The sequence below is a fragment of the Bos taurus genome, chromosome 10, assembly GCF_002263795.3.
Source record: "Bos taurus isolate L1 Dominette 01449 registration number 42190680 breed Hereford chromosome 10, ARS-UCD2.0, whole genome shotgun sequence".
NCBI classification, from domain to species: Eukaryota; Metazoa; Chordata; class Mammalia; order Artiodactyla; family Bovidae; genus Bos; species Bos taurus.
This window is the reverse complement of record NC_037337.1, coordinates 4,374,133-4,393,147: the sequence shown is the minus strand read 5'-3', so window position 1 is coordinate 4,393,147 and position 19,015 is coordinate 4,374,133. Positions and strand designations below refer to the sequence as shown.

General features: G+C 40.5%; 1 protein-coding gene across 4 annotated transcripts in view; it reads left to right on the top strand.

The window, feature by feature from the left end:
• The first annotated feature begins 5,122 nt into the window (after positions 1–5,122).
• The window catches only part of FEM1C (fem-1 homolog C), a 29,609-nt gene continuing 15,716 nt past the window's right edge, over positions 5,123–19,015 (top strand). Inside the window, exons 1-2 of one of the 4 annotated variants that reach the window (XM_059890608.1) lie at positions 5,123–5,435; positions 5,859–7,015. In XM_059890608.1, coding sequence (XP_059746591.1) covers positions 6,472–7,015 — 544 coding nt within the window. In that variant the 5' untranslated portion in view covers positions 5,123–5,435; positions 5,859–6,471. 4 annotated transcript variants of the gene reach the window in all.

Genomic DNA, 19,015 nt, shown 5'->3' with positions numbered 1-19,015 from the left:
TCATCCATTGCTCCTGGAAAGCTAGAGCCCTGACAACTTCAGGAAGCGAAATGACAAAGAAACAGACACTTTTACAACAACGCAAGATTTCTAGCTTGTGATAATGCGACCCAGAGAAAACTGTCAGACTATGGTGACCTAGTTGCTGCCTCCTCTTCTCACATTGTTCAAGGAAGTAAAGACAGGCTCGACTGAAACACACTATGGGGGGTCTGGAAATTTCTCAGCTAAAAGAATTCTGCCCTGCACACTTCTACAATTTTAAGATTCATTTGAGCTTACAAGTTTCCTTTTTAAAATGCTAGTACCCCAAGGATGTCTTCTTGCTTGAAGCAGGTTACTTTCACCAGGCTGCACATCTCCTAAAACCTCTAGGAGGACAACTGCACTGAGAGAAAGTAAATTCTAGTTGAGCTGCAGAAACAGGAAATTGTGGATTATAATGCACTTCAAGGTGGGGAGTGGAGACTTTGTACATTCAGAAGGTCGCCTAGTTTTCCACTCTACCTGGACAGGAAGTGGGAAGAAAGAAAGGGCCATCTCTGGTGTTTTTTCAGCTCCTTGTTTCTCAGTGGGGTTTCTAGTCTTTCCTATTGCCTTTTGACTGGGCTTCCTCCCACTAATCCTTGAAGATCCTGTTTAACCATCACCTCCTTTCATATTTGCCCAAGGAGAATTAGAGGTTCTGTCCTTTGAGCTCTCACAGTTGTATACATATCTTTCACTCTGGTCTGTTTATTGCCACATTTCTCCCACCATGAATTCCTTGAAAACAGGGATCATACTCATTAGCATCTAACACACTATACAATAAGGCACCCCACTCCAGTACTCTTGCCTGGAGAATCCCATGGATGGAGGAGCCTGGTGGGCTGCAGTCCATGGGGTCGCTAAGAGTTGGACACGACTGAGCGACTTCACTTTCACTTCTCATTTTCATGCATTGGAGAAGGAAATGGCAACCCACTCCAGTGTTCTTGCCTGGAGAATCCCAGGGACGGGGGAGCCTGGTGGGCTACCGTCTATGGGGTTGCACAGAGTCGGACACGACTGAAGTGACTTAGCAGCAGCAGCAACAAGTGACATGAGGAATGAACTTACCACAAAATACGCTGGTAAAACAAATTATCAGTGTTAACAGATTTCTTTTATAAGACAGGCATTTCTAAATAGTTTGGGGAGCATATACATTACTATACTATTCTTGTATAACTTTTATATTCACTTAAGTAGGTTCGTTTCATACTTTTCTGAATTAAACTGATGTTCAGTTAGTTACTAAAAATAAGAAGTATTTTGTCATTCATTCTATCTTTTCCCTAAATTAGACCAAGTTAACAAAGTTTACCAAAACTGTGCAAGCTGACTCTTTCATTGAGGCTTCTGGTTTAAGCAGAGAGCAGCAAGAATTAAATATTTGAAAAATCTTCAAAGGAAAACTTTGTAAGGAATACTTCACTAATTATAGGAGATTACATGGACCCCCTCCTGCAAAATCACAAGGTGTCCAGGCAAATTTGGGAAATTTTAATGTACTATTTTACACATACCAAGCTAGCAAGAACTTTAAGAATTTAGCACACTCTCCTGCCACTAACATAGCAGATTGGCCTGACTCTTTGGGAAAATGATACAATATGTATGAGAAGCCAGAAATATGTTCCATAATCCAACTCCTGGAAATTTATCCCAAAGCAATATGTGAAAAGAAGAACACAGCTTAGACATCTTGAGCATGTCTGTCATTCTAGTAGTAAGAACACCCCTTCTCTTTTAGTCCAGTTCCTTTCCATCACCCTTTCAGGATGGGGTGATGTCCCCTCCGGGCTTACAGTGTCTTGGGGGCTTTGCAAGGAGGTGCCTTCAGAGGCACCTGTAATGTCTTGGGTCTCAGGCAAGACCAGTGAGTCAGAGCTGTGGATGCAAGGACACACGGCTTCGCCTCAGAGACAAACTGGGTGCTGGACTCTGCTTCTCCAAGTGCTTCCTCTTTTGACTGTCATCTCCTGGGCGCTTACCAGAATGGGTTTCCTCAGAGGCTGCATCTGGTCCTTTCCCTCCTTCTACCTCTCTAGTTCTCACCTGTACCACCTGCAGGCTCCTTGACCATGAGTCCATGGTTCTCCTTGTTAAATCCCTAAAAGCATTCTGCAGTTTTCAGGAAGACAGTAATTGCTGATTAAACCAGAGTCCAAAACCTTAGCGACCAAAGCAGTCCAAATCAAACCAAGCAAACCAAACAAAGCCGTTTTTCTTTCCAGTCATAGAAGGTGACCTAGGAGATAGGTGCTTAGGACACAACGTAAGATCTTTCCACAAAAAAGAAAAAGGAATTTTAGTTATCTCTATTTAAGAAAACAAAAAACTAAAAACAAAGTTTGGAAGAACAAATACAGACAAAATCTTTAGAAAGGGAGACAATCTCCAACAGGAGGTTGATGAGTAAATCAGATGTTTTTGTTCACATACATGAAATATTATTTACCCTCTTGCATATTTCTAGGCTAACATTTAAATTTTTTCATCTTATGTTTAAGCAGTTCCAAAGGATGAAATTTCCCGCGTATTGTAAAAATGACATTTTAAAGTCACTCTTTTGTACTTTAAAATGTCATTTTTCCAATACGGAGGAAATGGCGGGCTTCCCTGGTGGCTCACTGGTAAAGAATCCGCCCACCGATGCCGGCCTCATGGTTCGATCCCTGTGTCAGGAAGATCCCCTGGATTTTGGCAACCTACTCCTATATTCTTGCCTGGAAAAATCCCATGGACAGAGGACCCTGCCAGGCAAACAGGTAGACACAACTTAGTGACTAAACAACACAGCAAGTAACTCTTTCAAATGAATCCAGTGAAATCCACTATCATAGCAATTATGCCTGTTATCAGCCATTTACAAAATGTATGAACAAACTCTTCTTTACCTTCAGTACATTTTATGTAATTTATTTTTCTTTTCATACTTATAACTCCATTCTACATCCCCATCCCTCAAGAGTTTATCCTAATTTAATGTATATTTTTGTTTGTATTTTATTGATCATCCTATTATATTTCTCTGCATTGAAAATATATTTAATTTTAAATTTCCATTTTCTTCTAGATTGAGAATTATTATATTTACTAGTAATGATGAGGTATTCCAATAATACAAAGTATATTATAAATGTTTATGATTACTAAACATGTAACTTTTTACAATTAGTACACACAACTGCATCTTACAAGAATGAGATAGAATTTAGCATCAAATGTTTTTCTCAATTTTTAATTTTTACAAATCCAAAAAAATGTTTTTACATTAATAAATATATACAGTTGTGAGAAGTGTTGATATGTTGTCATATTAATGTCACTTAATTCTTTGAACTACTTCTAATTTATAAACTCACTTAGTGATCTTAAGGTCATACTTTGCTGTAAGCAATTACTTGCTGTGCAAATCAATCACCTGGCTTGCAGAAGAATTTGTTATCCAGTTAGTGAAGTATACTCTTAGTACAGTCCAATATTTTAAATTGATTAAGAACTGACAGAGGTTGCCTGAGGTTTTTACATTTTGGAACAATGCACTATTTTAAGATTCTAAGTGAGTGAAAGTTATGTCCTTTCTTTTTGACATTTGGGAAATATAGGGCTATTGTGAAAGAGTTGGGAAATGAAACAGGGAGACACCTTACTATATTCCTTTACCAGCATATCCGTTTTAGGAAGTCCTATAGATGCAAGTTGAAGATTTCAGAATCTGGTGTCCTTAAAACTAAGTGTACACCTATCCCTTGAACATCTCCTGGGGGATGCACATGTGAGATTGAAGACCACTGATGTCAATTTTTACATCCCCTTATTGAATTTGATAAGAGAGATAGGTCAGCTCAGGTTAGGCCTTGACTGAGAATCTGTACTCTGGTGTTTACTCTTTGGGAGTATAGAACTGTGGCCTGTAACACTAGAGATAAAACAGTCAATCCCTCTTGGTTGTTTCAATTTTTTATTGATAGCTGCTCTCATCCTTTCTACTCTGTCCTTCTGTACTTTTTTCTCAGTGGTAATAACTTTTAACTTCAATTGTGGGGTAGTGATGTTGAGTTTACATACTGACTGCCTGAGGCAAATGTAATGCCCCACTTAAAAATGATTATTAAGATCATAAAAACTATAAATCTTTAGAGTGTATTAAAAGGGAAAAAGCAAAGTTTGTAGTTGTATGAAATTTCAGTTCTACAAAGCTACATAAACTTCTGAATAATAAGTCAATGTGCAAAAATGAAGTTGTGATTTTTTTAAATAAAATGTCTTTAATGTTGCATTACTTTTAAAGTGATAATGCTGATAACATTTATGAAACTAAGGGGTCAGATAATTTAATTCTCTCTTTTTCTCAGTGGTACCAAGCAACTGTGAGTTTAAGTTCCCCAGGGGACTGAAAACTATTGTGTTTTTTTTTCAAAACTATTTTCTCATCATGATTCATTATGGATGTTATTCTCCAAACATATTTAAACTTCTCAACCGAGTTTAATACATCCCACGTGTTAACGTCACGAATTCCACAAGTTTACTTCCTGATGTACGAAGTAGTAATTCTTTTCTTTCACATTAACTTTTTAGCCTCATTTCCTGGTCTGATTGCTTAAAGTCAAGAACTCGACCATGTTGACTTACACTGGTCTCAAGTTTTATCACTCTTTGAATCTTTACAGTTTTTAAGAGTTTGTATTTTTAAAAAATAAGTTTGACACCAGCTAAAAGGAATCTCTTCCTCAAGTTTGTATCCTGCGTTGTTCTTATTTGGCTTTTTCGAACCCTCCCAACGAGCTCGGTATATTCCAGGGCCCACCAAAGGAATAAGCCGTAGAAGAGGCTAGTTTGAGACAGTTTATGTCTGTGAAAAAAGAGTATAACGGCTACCACCCCTCCGGAGGTTGTGGCCTTGGGACTCGAAGGCCCCCCGAAACTGGCACCCAGAAAGGCGGAGCGCGGAGAAGCCCGCGAGATCTCAGTGGCTGGTCCGCCAACCCCCGGCCGCCGCCGCCTACTTGGCCACGCCCCCTTCCGGACCGCCCCGCCCCGCCCCGCCCCTAGGCAGTTGCTCGCGGCGGCCGCCGCCTTCCCCCGGCCCAATGGCTAGGCTGCCGCGTCAGTGATGTGAAGCCGTGCTCTGGCTTGTTCGGCCCCCGGCCCTCAGCCCCATTACACCATCCGCCGCGGCAGCCGCTGCAACCGCTGCCACCCGTGCAGCCTAGGAGGGCGGGAGGCGGCTCGGCGTGGCGGGGCGGGGCGAGCGGCGCGGCCGGATTCATTCCTGTGGGGCGCGGGGCATGGCGGAGCGGGGCGGCCGCAGGCGGAGCGGGGCGGCCCGGACGGCGGCGCGGACAACGGTTTCACTTTGAAGGGACGGCCGGCAGCGGCGGAGAGGACTAGCCCCCGGGCAGGTAGTGGCGGCGGCGGCGGCCCGGCGGAGCCCAGGCTGCGGCCTGAGGGGCCTGAGGGGAGGCCTGGGCGGGAAGGGGAAGGAGGGCGCCCCCAGCCGCGGAATGCGGGAGGCGGGCTGGAGGCCACGGGCTGGGCGGGCGCCGGGAGCGGGTCGCGGCCGGTCGAGGAGCTTGGGGGTGTGGGGAGACTGTATCTGGATATGGTACAGGTGAAGGTTATGTAGGGGCGATCGTGGTTTGGGGAACTTACGGATCCCTTGGCGGGGAGGATCAAAACGGGGCGGATGAAGTTAGCTAAAAGGCAGCCGGATTTCCTGAGTCTCGAGTAGTTTTAAAGGGAAGAGAACCTTTCGGGTGAGGGTTTTGGCGTTAGCTGGCCGCAGTTTGTTGAGTCCGACCTTTTTTTTTGTTCCTTCTGGAAAGCCATCCAGGCGACAACAGGGCCTTCCAGCCTCGCGCCCTTGGCCCGCTCTCCTCTGCAGATGTGAGAAAGGGAAACATTTCTGCACCCGCGCCTCCTGCCTCTGTCGGTTGTACTCTCCCTGGGCGTGTGCAGAGCAGAAACTAGAACAAAGCTTGGCTGCTTAGGAGGCGAGAAAACCGGTTGCGTGTTTAAATTTACGGTATATAGAGAAGAGACTGCCTCCCACGAAAACATTGGGGTCTCTGTGTGTATCTTTTTGTATTCTCCTTTCCGACCTTTTTCGGGGCCGGGGGCGGGGGGTTGCGGAGTACTCCCTAAAGTATGGCTCCCTTCCCCAGAAGTAGAAATTAAGAAAACCTAGTGTTTCCGCCTTTACCTGTGGAAAATTCAAAACTGCTACTTTTTTTTTCCTTCTTTTTCTAGTTTGGTGCTCTGGTTGTCAGATGTTGGAAGGCAGTAGACAGAACATACTCGCCGTGGTTTTATATCCGTTCTGGGGTGCAGTGGTTAACACTGAACTTTGGTTCCTCTAACTCTTGCCTGGGTCGATAGAGTTAAGCTGGAGCGTTGCTTCGAAGGATAAATAAAGCACAGCCTCTCAACTGGACATAAATGGATCTAAAGACAGCAGTATTTAACGCAGCTCGAGATGGCAAACTCCGGCTTCTCACCAAATTGTTGGCAAGCAAATCCAAAGAGGAGGTTTCCTCCTTGATCTCTGAAAAAACAAATGGGGCCACGCCACTCTTGATGGCCGCCAGGTATGGGCATCTTGACATGGTGGAATTCCTCCTAGAGCAGTGCAGTGCCTCCATAGAAGTAGGGGGCTCTGTCAATTTTGATGGGGAAACCATTGAGGGGGCTCCGCCTTTGTGGGCCGCTTCTGCAGCAGGACATCTGAAGGTGGTTCAGTCTTTGTTAAATCACGGAGCGTCTGTCAACAACACGACTTTAACCAATTCCACGCCCCTTCGAGCTGCCTGTTTCGATGGCCATTTGGAAATAGTCAAGTACCTGGTAGAACACAAAGCTGATTTGGAAGTGTCAAACCGCCATGGGCATACGTGCTTGATGATCTCATGTTACAAAGGACACAAAGAGATTGCTCAGTATTTACTTGAAAAGGGCGCAGATGTCAATAGGAAGAGTGTTAAAGGTGAGTTCATCTTCTTCTTTTTAATTTTTTTAAGTGTTTGCCACTTATTTTCAGGAAGTGTGACACATAATTTTAAGCAGTGGTGTTGAGTAAGCCAACATTGACAGGCCTGTTTTAATTAGGTGTCCCTTCCTAAAAAAGACCTCTATCACTGTTAAGCAGCATTTTCTCTCTTTATTTGGAGTGACTTCCAATTCTTGGAGAGTGGGTTCCCCAAGTTTAGAGCATGTTAGTGGCAGTTGATCTGAGCTATTAGACTTGTGTTTACTTAAGAATATACTTTGATGTGATGCATTATTCTAGGTTTTATTTTTTTAGAGCACCCTTGGAGTAGAAACTACTATATTTAGTGAGTCATCCTTTTGTTTATCTTAGGTAGGCATTTCATTTGTTATTACATCAGGGAAGACCAGGCCATACTGACTTGGAAGGATTAGTATCATTGAAAAGAAGAAAATCTGTTTCCTTATTCCCTACTTATTTTGTGGCCAGTAGAAAATCCTTTCATTAAATATAGCAAGAGGGAAGGCAGGTTTTTTAAAACTGCTACAGTGCTGAGAGCAAAACAAGGACTAGGTTAAGCAGATGTGGATTTGTTGACTAGCAACAGTGTAAATATCTTTGTCCAGAAGAGGAGCTCAGGTTTATGGTTGTATATCCTTTTTTAGGATATTTTTTAACTGTTAAAAACAACTGCTATGATAGTATAATACTGATGCTTAATGTTATTTTCCTTACACGTTTGTTTATGCAAAGGAAAGTAATTCACTGTCTAATGTTGAAAAACTATAAAATTTAAAGGAGCATACATACATGATAAAAAAGAATCATACAATACAAATTGATTTGTAGTGTTTGCTATGAAAAATAAGTCTTACTACCTTTCATTTCTAGACCTCCAACCACTATTTAGAGTGCTTTGTGTGTCCTCAAGATAGTCTATGCAAATGAAAGTATATTTATATATCTCTCCCTCCTCCTTCTTTGTTACTTGATATATACTGTTCTTTCTTTTCTTTTTTTAATTTATGTTGGATATCATTCAACTCCAACACACACAATTATCTCATTCTGTTTCATGGCTACACAGTATTTCATTGTATGAGAGTGCATAATTTATCTAGTCCCGGTTGATGGGCAGTTAGGTCACATCCAGAATAAACAGTGCTGCTATGAATATTCTTGAACAGATGTGTGTCTTTGCACACTTCTGTGAAAACAGCTCTATTGTAAATAAGTGGATTTGCTGAATTAAAGTGAATGCTTATTTGTCACTGTGTTAGTGACTGCCTCTCAGAGCAGCTAAACCTCAAAATTACAGGTCTCTACAAAGTTACTGGACATATTTACTGAAGTTAGTATAATCTTTTAAAAAAAGATTTGTCATAAAAATGATACAATCTCATTGTGATTTTAATAATTTTTTTCCCAACCAAGTATAAAAATCTCACAAAATTCTAGCACTTAGAGATAATCCTCCCAAAGATACTGAATTTTGCGTTTAGATATATGTATGCAATTTTATTTTATATGCTCTTGTGTACCTATTTTTTAGCTTAATAAATGTTATCCTTAATGGCATTAATTATAGCTCTTTAATTTCAATAGCTGCTTACTCTTCTGCTAATGGAGTTTTACATTGCTTTGCTTCTGGCTTCTCACTATAAGAAATGTTTCTGTAAACATTCTTGTAGATTCATTGTTCCTGATTATCTTTGAGGTAGGTATTGAGTCAAAGGACAGCATGACTTATTTTCTGCAACAGTCACTATTCTTTTAAAGAATGATTGTTTTGAAAGAACAAATTACTGCTTAATTGGCCATGTTAGTACTGGGAATGCTTTGAAATCATACCTAGAAGAGAAAGGGTTAAAAGATATGGCTGCATGATAGGCTTGTTGAATTTTTAGTTTGTTTCGGCTTTTTATTCATCATCCTAATGATGTACAGATTGTTGGTAAACTCATGTATTTAAATCAATTTGGAGCATGTTTTAAACTCATGTCAGTGGAGGGATGAGTACTGGTACTATCTCCCTTCTGTTTTTTGAAATTTTTTATGCTTCTAAAGATATACTATTTGGGAGAACTGTACTGTAAATAGCCCATATTTTAGTGAGCATTTTTCCTTAGTAAACTGAACAATATTTAACTCGATTACCTTTGGTATTTAAGAAGACTATTCCTTTAAATACAGTCATCATACAGTTTTGTACTTTAGGATGTATATGCTCTCTGCTCTCTCTTGGCTAATTCTAGAGTTGTTTTTTTTTTTTTTTAATATACTTTTTTTTAAGGTACATGTAATTTTTTAATACCAAAAATTGTTTTATATAGCTTCAGTTTTATATACATATATATACAAACAAACACATATGTATTATTATATGTATATATAATATATCACTTTGTGTGCAGTATTTGAATTTTTGTATGGTGCCTTTAAATTTGGCAGTGAGTCTTAATTAATGAATGTTGGGAGCAGATTAAAGTACATTTGTACCTCCCCCACTCTGATCCTGAAGCTTCCATTCTTTGATAATTACTCTCTCATCTACTATTCAGATTTTTTTCATTTTTTAGTTTTATGGGTTTGGGGTAATAGAAAAACAGGAACCAGTTGAAACTGAGGCAGGAGCACTGTAGAAGGATCTGGTAGAGCATCAAGAAAGGATTTTTTCCCCCCACATTTTTTATCCTCATCCAAAAAATGGGAAAAACTGATAAGACTAGGGGTAAAATGGAATAATTTCTTAGGAAATTTTATTTTATATGTCAGCTGTTGGAAATGGTTCTGAAGAAAGAAAATGCCAGTAGATTATGCTTGGTCTGCTAAAATGTAAAATTCATGTGACTTCTACCTTCCGTTACTTTTTAACAGGCAGTTGGCATTTGAATATATTAGTTAACCTCTTTCCATTACTTTTTAACAGGCTGTTGGCATTTTGAACATGTTTTAACCTAAGGTGGAATTCATTCATTAATTGAGAGTATTTATTGAGTTCCTTGAGTGTGCCAGGCTGTTAGGAAGAAAATGGCAACACACTCCAGTATTCTTACCTGGAAAATCCCATGGACAGAGGAGCCTGGTGGGCTACAGTCCGTGGGGTCACAAGAGTTGGACCTGACTTAGTGAAACCACCAGCTTACAAAGATGAGTAAGACAAGATTCAGTCCTTGATTCCCTGCTCTTGAGGAGCTCATGGCTGGATTGGAGAGACAGGTTCATAAGCAGATACTTAAACCACAATATGGTAAGTGCAGCAGTAGTGTTTTCTTGTCTTAGATTTTTGGAAATACTTTATCCCCAACTAACCCGTTATCTGAAGGGGCAATGGGTTCCCATGGCATTTAGAAAGAGGAGAAAAACTGAGATATTTTATGTGCTTCTCCAGTTTAACACAGCAGTTGATTTTTGAGACAGGAAAGTTGGTTGCTATTTAAACAGAGTCCCTAAATGAGAAGTGATTAGACAAGCCCATCTTAGAGCCATCCACATTTATCTCAGTACTTCATAGTTATAGTCATTTTTGACTTTTTGACTTTAATTGGTCCTTTTTTATTTGAGTTTTTTGTTTTTGTTTTTTTGTTCTGTTTTTATTTGAGGGTTTTTTTTGTTTGTTTGTTTTCAAATGCCAAAAACAAACAAAAGGCTCTGAGTAGGACTTTGCAGATCTATGAAAAACTTAAGTCCTTAATTCAGCTGGAAATTGAGCAGCTGAAAGTGATTGAGTGCTAGAGACCTATAAAATGGCTCTGAGTTGGAGCTGGGGAGACTGGCCCCAGAGGACACACTATCCTTAGGCATGGGTCGATCACTTTTAATTATCCAGGATAATTAAATAAATTGGTAATCAGATAATTCCTGTGCATTTTCTGTCGGCAAGGTATTGTGTCAAGACATTGTGGAGGCTTTGAAAAGATAGAGCACATCACATGTGTTCGCTGTTAAAGGAATAGTATAAATTCATTCTATAGAATTTTGGAAGAGTAAGTGGAAAGGCTTCGTGGACAAGTTAACTGGGCTTTAAAAGGATTGCTGGAGTTCAGATCTGCAGAAGGAATCTGATACAGTTTTTAAGACTTAAGGAATGACGTAAGGAAAGGCACATTGAGAAATATGCTTGGAGGGTACAGAAATTGGAAAGTAGGCGTATTTGGACCAGTGGGCACTCAGGGCTAAACTTTACAAGACATTGATTTCCAGGTAAAGGACTTTGATTTTATTCTTTATGCAGTGGTAAGCCGGTAAATGTTTTTAGTAAGGAATGACTGAGGTTTTTTTTTTTTTTTTTAAAGAGAACCCTATCTTACAACATTCTAATTCTGTTACATTGTGAGCTCTTTGAGGTTAGAGACCTGGTGTTTGTATCCATGTGTTAGAAAGAGAAATCCCGACCACAATGGACATTTGGTCAATAAGCTTGTTGAATGAATGTGTTGCATTTAAGAGAGGAAAGAGTATGAGCTCTTTGATGGCAAGGACTAGTGTTTTCTAGTCATTTTAGTACAGAAACACACACATGAAGACATTGGGACAGTGAGTGAAAAATAAGTGGTACAGGTGGAGCTCTAGAGCCGTTCAGAAAACAGAAACTCATGTAGGCTCATAAGTATAGACAGTAGGTTGGTGAAAAAGTAACTTTGGCTTCAGACCATGAATTTTAAATCATTATAACTAGGCTCAAACACATCCTTGTTAATCAAAATAGGAACCATTACAGTCAACACATTTTTGCCAACGAGTTTGTTTATTCCTATAACATAAAAATTTGTGCTTCAGGACTCAGTGAACTCTTGGAAAGCACTTTCTGCCTCCTCCTTGTTGTGGAAGCATTTTTTCTGCAAAAAGTTGTGGAGATGCTTGAAGACATGGTAGTCAGTTGGTGAGAGGTCAGGTGAATTTGACAGATGAGGCGAAACTTCGTAGCCCAGTTTGTTCAACTTTTGAAGCATGGTTGTGTGACGTGCTGTTGGGCGTTGTTGTGGAGAAGAATTGGGCCCATTCTGTTGACCAGTGTCAGCTGCAGGCATCACAGTTCTGTGCATCTCCTCCATTTGTTGAGCATACCTCTCAGATGTAACGGTGTCGCCAGGATTCAGAAAGCTGTACGGATCAGACGGGCAGCAAGCCAGCAAACAGTGACCACGACTTTTTTTGGGTGCAGGTTTGGATTTGGGAAGTGCTTTGGAGCTTCTTGGTCCAGCCACGAGTCTGGCCGTCACCAGTCCACTTTTCACTGCATGTCACAGTCTAATCGAGAAATGGTTCATTGTTGCATAGATTAAGAGAAGACAACACTTGAAAATACAGCATTTGTGATTTTTGGTCAGCTCATAACGTATCTACTTATTGAGCTTTTTCACCTTTCCAATTTGCTTCTAATGCCGAATAGACCATAGAGGTGCCAACGTTGAGTTCTTCAGTAACTTCTCTGTAGTTTTAAGAGGATCGGCTTTGATGATCCTCTCAGTTGGTCATTGTCAGCTTCTAGTGGCCAGTCACTACGCTCCTCATCCTCAAGGCTCTCGTCGCCTTTGCAAAATTTCTTGAACCACCACTGCAGTGTACGTTCAATAGCAGTTCCTGGGCCAAATACATTGTTGGATGTTGCGAGTTGTCTCCACGGCTTTATGACCCATATTGAACTCAAATAAGAAGATTGCTTGAAATTGCTTTTTCTCTAACATCACTTCCCTAACTCTAAAATACTTCCCTGGTGGCTCAGACGGTAAAAGCGTCTGCCTACAAAGCGAAAGACCCAGGTTCGATCCATGGGTTGGGAAGATCCTCTGGAGAAGGAAATGGCAACCCACTCCAGTATTCTTGCCTGGAAAATCTCATGGATGGAGGAGCCTGGCGGGCTGCAGTCCGTGGGGTTGCAAAGAGTTGGACACGACTGAGCAACTTCACAATAAGTCATTAGCAAAAAACATAAAGTGAGAAATGCATATTAAAATGATGTATAACATAACCACATTTATTTAAGAATGTATTCCAGTATCAAATGGCAGAGTTCAACTGCAGTTATTTTTGCACCAACCTTAATACTTAATAGCTTTAAAAGGATTTGAGAGAGAGTTAGTTCAGGCAGTTTATTTGCCTGTTTATTATGGACATTTTCTGACTTAGGTGCAAGTGGAGAAAGTAGAGAGAAGAATACTTTAAACTGCTATGTACTTACCATCATGCTTCAACAATTATCCACATTTGCCAGTGTTAAAAAATACATTTCCTTCATCCACTTATTTTGTTATCTACAGTAGTTTAAAGCACACCCCAGGCATTATTTCTCTCCCACGGTATAGGCAGTTTTAGGTATAGATGTATTTCAATCAAGATGATTTTTTTTTTTTAAAGATCCTTTTTTTTTTGTTACCCACTGTAAATCCAAAAAGAATACATAAAAGAAAATCTCCACTGTAAATTAAGAATGTTTGGAAATAAGGTAATGGACAAAGATAATGACTTGCCATGTAAATAGGTTATTTGCATACTTTAGGACTTAAGCCCTGATAGATCAGTTGGTAAAGAATCTGCCTGCAGTGCCGGAGACCCCAGTTCGATTCCTGGGTTGGGAAGATCCCCTGGAGAAGGGATAGGCTACCCAGGCCACTATTCGGGCCTGGAGAATTCCATGGACTGGATAGTCCATGGGGTCCCAAGGAGTTGGACATGACTAAGTGACTTTCACTCTACTCCACTCAGGACTTAAGAGTGTTGGAAGCTGAAATTCTCTTTCTCTTTGAGAACTCTAGCTTAGCTCTTGGTTACCTCAGGATACACCTACTAGCAGAGAAGAGTAAAACAGAAGGATTTAAAATTTTCTACTTGTAACATTCTGTGTTTATTTTGATTTAATAATAATATTTACTAGTTGAATTTGTTAATTTTTTTTTTGGCCACACCACACGGCATGTGAGATCTTAGTTCCCTGACCAAGGATTGCACCCAAGTAGTCTTAACCACCAGACCACCAGGGAAGTCCCAAATTCATTAACGTTTTAATCACAGATCAGGTTACTCCCACAAGCCGTTTCTTGTTCATTCCTTTCCTTCCTGAATCCCCTGGCACACTTTCTCTGTGTCCTCAGGGAGACATGGCATCCTGGTTGGGGAAGCTGAGCTGTAGATGGCGTGTCAGTTGACTGGGGCTATAGGAAACTATCCATTGCATTCCTCTGTCCCTGGAGATTAGGCTGGGCGCTCTGCTCCTTTAATATCCTAAAGGGTTCCTCTCTACCCTCCCCACCTGCTCCCTTAACACATGGTGCTGTTGTTGATTAGTTGCTAAGTCATATCTGACTCTTTTGTGACCCCATGAAATGTAGCCCTCCAGGCTCTTCTGTCCATGGAATTTCCCAGGCAAGAATACTGAAGTGGGTTGCCATTTTCCTCTCCAGGGGATCTTCCCAAACCAGGGATCAAATTCATGTCTCCTTACCAATTAGCTGTTGGCATAAATAGCTAATACCAGGAATAAATACAGGAATAAAATGCTTGAAATCAGTATTTTTATGCAGTTGAACTACACACCCCTCTCCTAGTCTTCATAGGTAGACCTCTCTTAAAGACTCAGCTTAGCCCCAGCTGCAGGGTTGAAAAATGGATGCCAAGCACAGTAGGCTAAAGAGGAGGAATGAGAACTGTTTTTGTGCATTTCCAGATGAATCTATTACAGTGAAAGACCTTTTAATTGCTGCTTTTATCAGTCAAAATTTATACTTTACTAAAAACACACTGTGGTTTTAAAACAGCTTTGACACATAACTCACATACTGTTCACCCATTTAAAGGGCGCACTGATTTTTAGTATGGTCGTAGATTTGTGCAGCCATCACCAAAATTAGTCTCTCATCCCCCCCTCCCCCCAAGACCCCTTTCCCATTAATAATCACTCCCATTCTCCTCTTCACTCCATCTTCAACCCCAGGTGCACTCATCTTAGGCGACCACTCATATTTCTGTCTTTGTAAATTTGCCTGCTCTGCACATTTCTGATGAGTGGAATCATACTATGTAGTCTTTTGCAACTTTCACTTAGCATAGTGTTTTCAAGACATCCATTTTGCAGCATCAGTGCTTTTTATTGCTGAATAATCCAGTCTATACATACACTGCATTTATCCTTTCATCACTTAATGGGCATTGGGGTTGTTTCTGCTTGTTGGCTATTATCAATAATGCTGCTATGAATATTTGTGCACGAATTCTTATGTGGATATATATTTTTCATTTCCCTCAGGCATATATGTTGGAATAGGATTTTGGGGTCATACGGTAACTATTTTTTTAAGGAACTGCCAAACTGGGTCTTTCAAAGTTGCTGCATTCCTATCAACATTGAAGAAGGGTTCTAGTTTTTCCACACCTTTACAAACATGCTATTACTCTTTTTTAAAAACTAAGTTTCTATTTATTTTTGGTTGCGCTGGGCCTTTGTTGTCGCTCATGAGCTTGCTTAGTCTTGGCAAGTAGGAGCTGCCCTGCAGTTGCAGCTCGAGGCCTTTTCATTGCAGCAGCTTCTCTCACTGCGGAGCTCGGGCTCTAGGGTGCACGGGCTTCAGCAGTTGCAGTTCATGAGATTAGTTGCTCTGCTGCATGTGGAGTCTTCCTGAAGCAGGGATTGAACCCCTGTCCCCTGCGTTGGCAGGCAGATTATTAACCACTGGACCACCAGGGAAGTCCCCTTTCTTTTTTAACATAGTTTTTTTAGTGGCTCTGAAATGGTGTCTCATTGCGGTTTTGATTTCTTTTTCTCCAGTGGTTAATGATGTTGGGCATCTTCTCATGTGCTTATTGGTCATTTGTATATCTTCTTTAGAGAAATGTCTTCTTATCCTTTGCATGTTTTAAAATTGGGTAATTTATCTTTTTATTACTGAGTTGTAAGAGTAACTTACAACTTTTGTTGGAGTTGTAACATCACCGACTAGATGGACGTGAATTGGCATCATTAACTGGAGTTGGCATCACCAACTTGATGGACATGAGTTTGAGTAAGCTCGGGGAGTTGGTGATGGACAGGGAAGCCTGGCACGCTGCAGTCCATGGGGTTGCAAAGAGTCGAACACGACTGAGCAACTGAAGAGCAATTTATATATTCTGAGTACAAGTCTTTACCAGATATATGATTTACAAATACCTTCTCCTGTCCTGTGGATTTTCACTCTTTTGATGGTATTGTCTAGAGCAATTTGGATTTTCTTTTACAAATTAATTTTTTTTAAAATCTGACTTTGGATCACTTCAATTTGACTTATTGTTAAAAATAGTCTGCAGGGTTTACTGATACCTTTTACTACATGGATAAAAGCTTTCTGTGGATCAAACTATAATCTAGTTCAGTTCAGTTCAGTTGCTCAGTCGTGCCTGACTCTTTGCGACCCCATGAGTCACAGCATGCCAGGTCTCCCTGTCCCTCACCAACTCCCGCAGTTCACCCAGACTCACGTCCATTGAGTCAGTGATGCCATCCAGCCATCTCATCCTCTGTCGTCCCCTTCTCCTCCTGCCCCCAATCCCTCCCAGCATCAGTCTTTTTCCAATGAGTCAGCTCTTCGCATGAGATGGCCAAAGTACTGGAGTTTCAGCTTTAGCATCATTCCTTCCAAAGAAATCCCAGGGCTGATCTCCTTCAGAATGGACTGGTTGGATCTCCTTGCAGTCCAGGCGACTCTCAAGAGTCTTCTCCAACACCACAGTTCAAAAGCATCGATTCTTTGGCGCTCAGCCTTCTTCACAGTCCAACTCTCACATCCATACATGACCACAGGAAAAACCATAGCCTTGACTAGACGGACCTTTGTTGGCAAAGTAACGTCTCTGCTTTTGAATATGCTCTCTAGGTTGGTCATAACTTTCCTTCCAAGGAGTAAGCGTCTTTTAATTTCATGGCTGCAGTCACCATCTGCAGTGATTTTGGAGCCCCCAAAAATAAAGTCTGACACTGTTTCCACTGTTTCCCCATCTATTTCCCATGAAGTGATGGGACCGGATGCCATGATCTTTGTTTTCTGAATATTAAGCTTTAAGCTAACCTTTTCACTCTCCACTTTCACTTTCATCAGGAGGCTTTTTAGTTCCTCTTCACTTTCTGCCATAAGGGTGGTGGTGTCATCTGCATATCTGAGGTTATTGATATTTCTCCTGGCAATCTTAATTGCAGCTTGTGTTTCTTCCAGTCCAGCGTTTCTCATGATGTACTCTGCATATAAGTTAAATAAGCAGGGTGACAATATACAGCCTTGACATACTCTTTTTCCTATTTGGAACCAGTCTGTTGTTCCATGTCCAGTTCTAACTGTTGCTTCCTGACCTGCATAACAAATTTCTCAAGAGGCAGATCAGGTGGTCTGGTATTCCCATCTCTTTCAGAATTTTCCACAGTTTATTGTGATCCACACAGTCAAAGGCTTTGACATAGTCAATAAAGCAGAAATAGGTGTTTTTCTGGAACTCTCTTGCTTTTTCCATGATCCAGCAGATGTTGGCAATTTGATCTCTGGTTCGTCTGCCTTTTCTAAAACCAGCTTGAACATCAGGAAGTTCACGATTCACATATTGCTGAAGCCTGGCTTGGAGAATTTTGGGCATTGCTTTACTAGCGTGTGAGATGAGTGTAATTGTGCGGTGGTTTGAGCATTCTTTGGCATTGCCTTTCTTTGGGATTGGAATGAAAACTGACCTTTTCCAGTCCTGTGGCCACTGCTGAGTTTTCCACATTTGCTGGCATATTGAGTGCAGCACTTTCACAGCATCATCTTTCAGGATTTGAAATAGCTCAACTGGAATTCCATCACCTCCACTAGCCTTGTTCATAGTGATGCTTTCTAAGGCCCACTTGATTTCACATTCCAGGATGTCTGGCTCTAGGTGAGTGATCACACCATCGTGATTATCTGGGTCGTGAAGAACTTTTTTGTACAGTTCTTCTGTGTATTCTTGCCATCTCTTCTTAACATCTTCTGCTTCTGTTAGGTCCATAATCTAGCAGACCCACCCTATTCCTGCTATGGCATATAATGTTTAAATTTAGAATAAAGAGGAATGGAGAATTTTCATTTCTGTAAGATATAAAACAGGTCTGTTTTAAACTTCTATTCTTAACACTTGATATAGTTACTGGACATGTTAGCTATATGGCAAATATCTATGTAGCAAACAAGAAAATAAAGATTCTTTTTCTATTTCTTTTCTGCTCGAAGTAGCGAAGACCAGGAGTATAGTCATCACTTGGACCCATGTTGGCTCACCTGAATCAGAATCTTTATTTTGGTGTGATCTCTGGTGTTTTTTACTTTAAAGTTTGAGAAACACAACATTATTTGACTTATACAAAAAACATACACAAAGTTTGAACTCTGTGAAGACTTTTAAGAAAAGCAGAATCTGTTGAATTGATATTGTTAGAAAAAGCAGTTTAAATTATAATGGACATTTTGCATTTGTTAAATATTTTACAGCTTTTATGAAGACTTTTCAATTCATTAAAAAGATAAATTCTGTTTGCTACTTGGGAGTACTTTGAAAACTGGCAGTTCTGATCCTAGTGAATCTTAAGTAGTTTTACCCAAATTGAGATATTTATAATGCTGTATTGAAGTTCTTGTATAATTTAATTATGGTTGATGGTTGGTGACACCACTTATTTATTGTTTAGTCATTCCCTGAACATCTGGTTTGGAGCAAGGGAACTCTTCGGGCACAGACTAATCCTTACTCAGAATACTAATATGTTTTTGGATTATTAACTTTAGAAAAATCTTGACTCCACCGTTAGGTACCTTTCACAATTGAGCATAAATTCCTATCTCTTTTGAGCCTGCTATCAAAAATTTACAAGTCTCTTTAAAGTTACCAGCATTTAGGATTGGCACTTCACACAAGTCTTTTTGAGGAATACCATCATACTTTAATGTGTGAGCACTTCCCACAATCTCCTTCCCATAGTAGCCATCTCCAAAGTAGCCCAATGAACATGGCTGTGTTTTCTTCCTT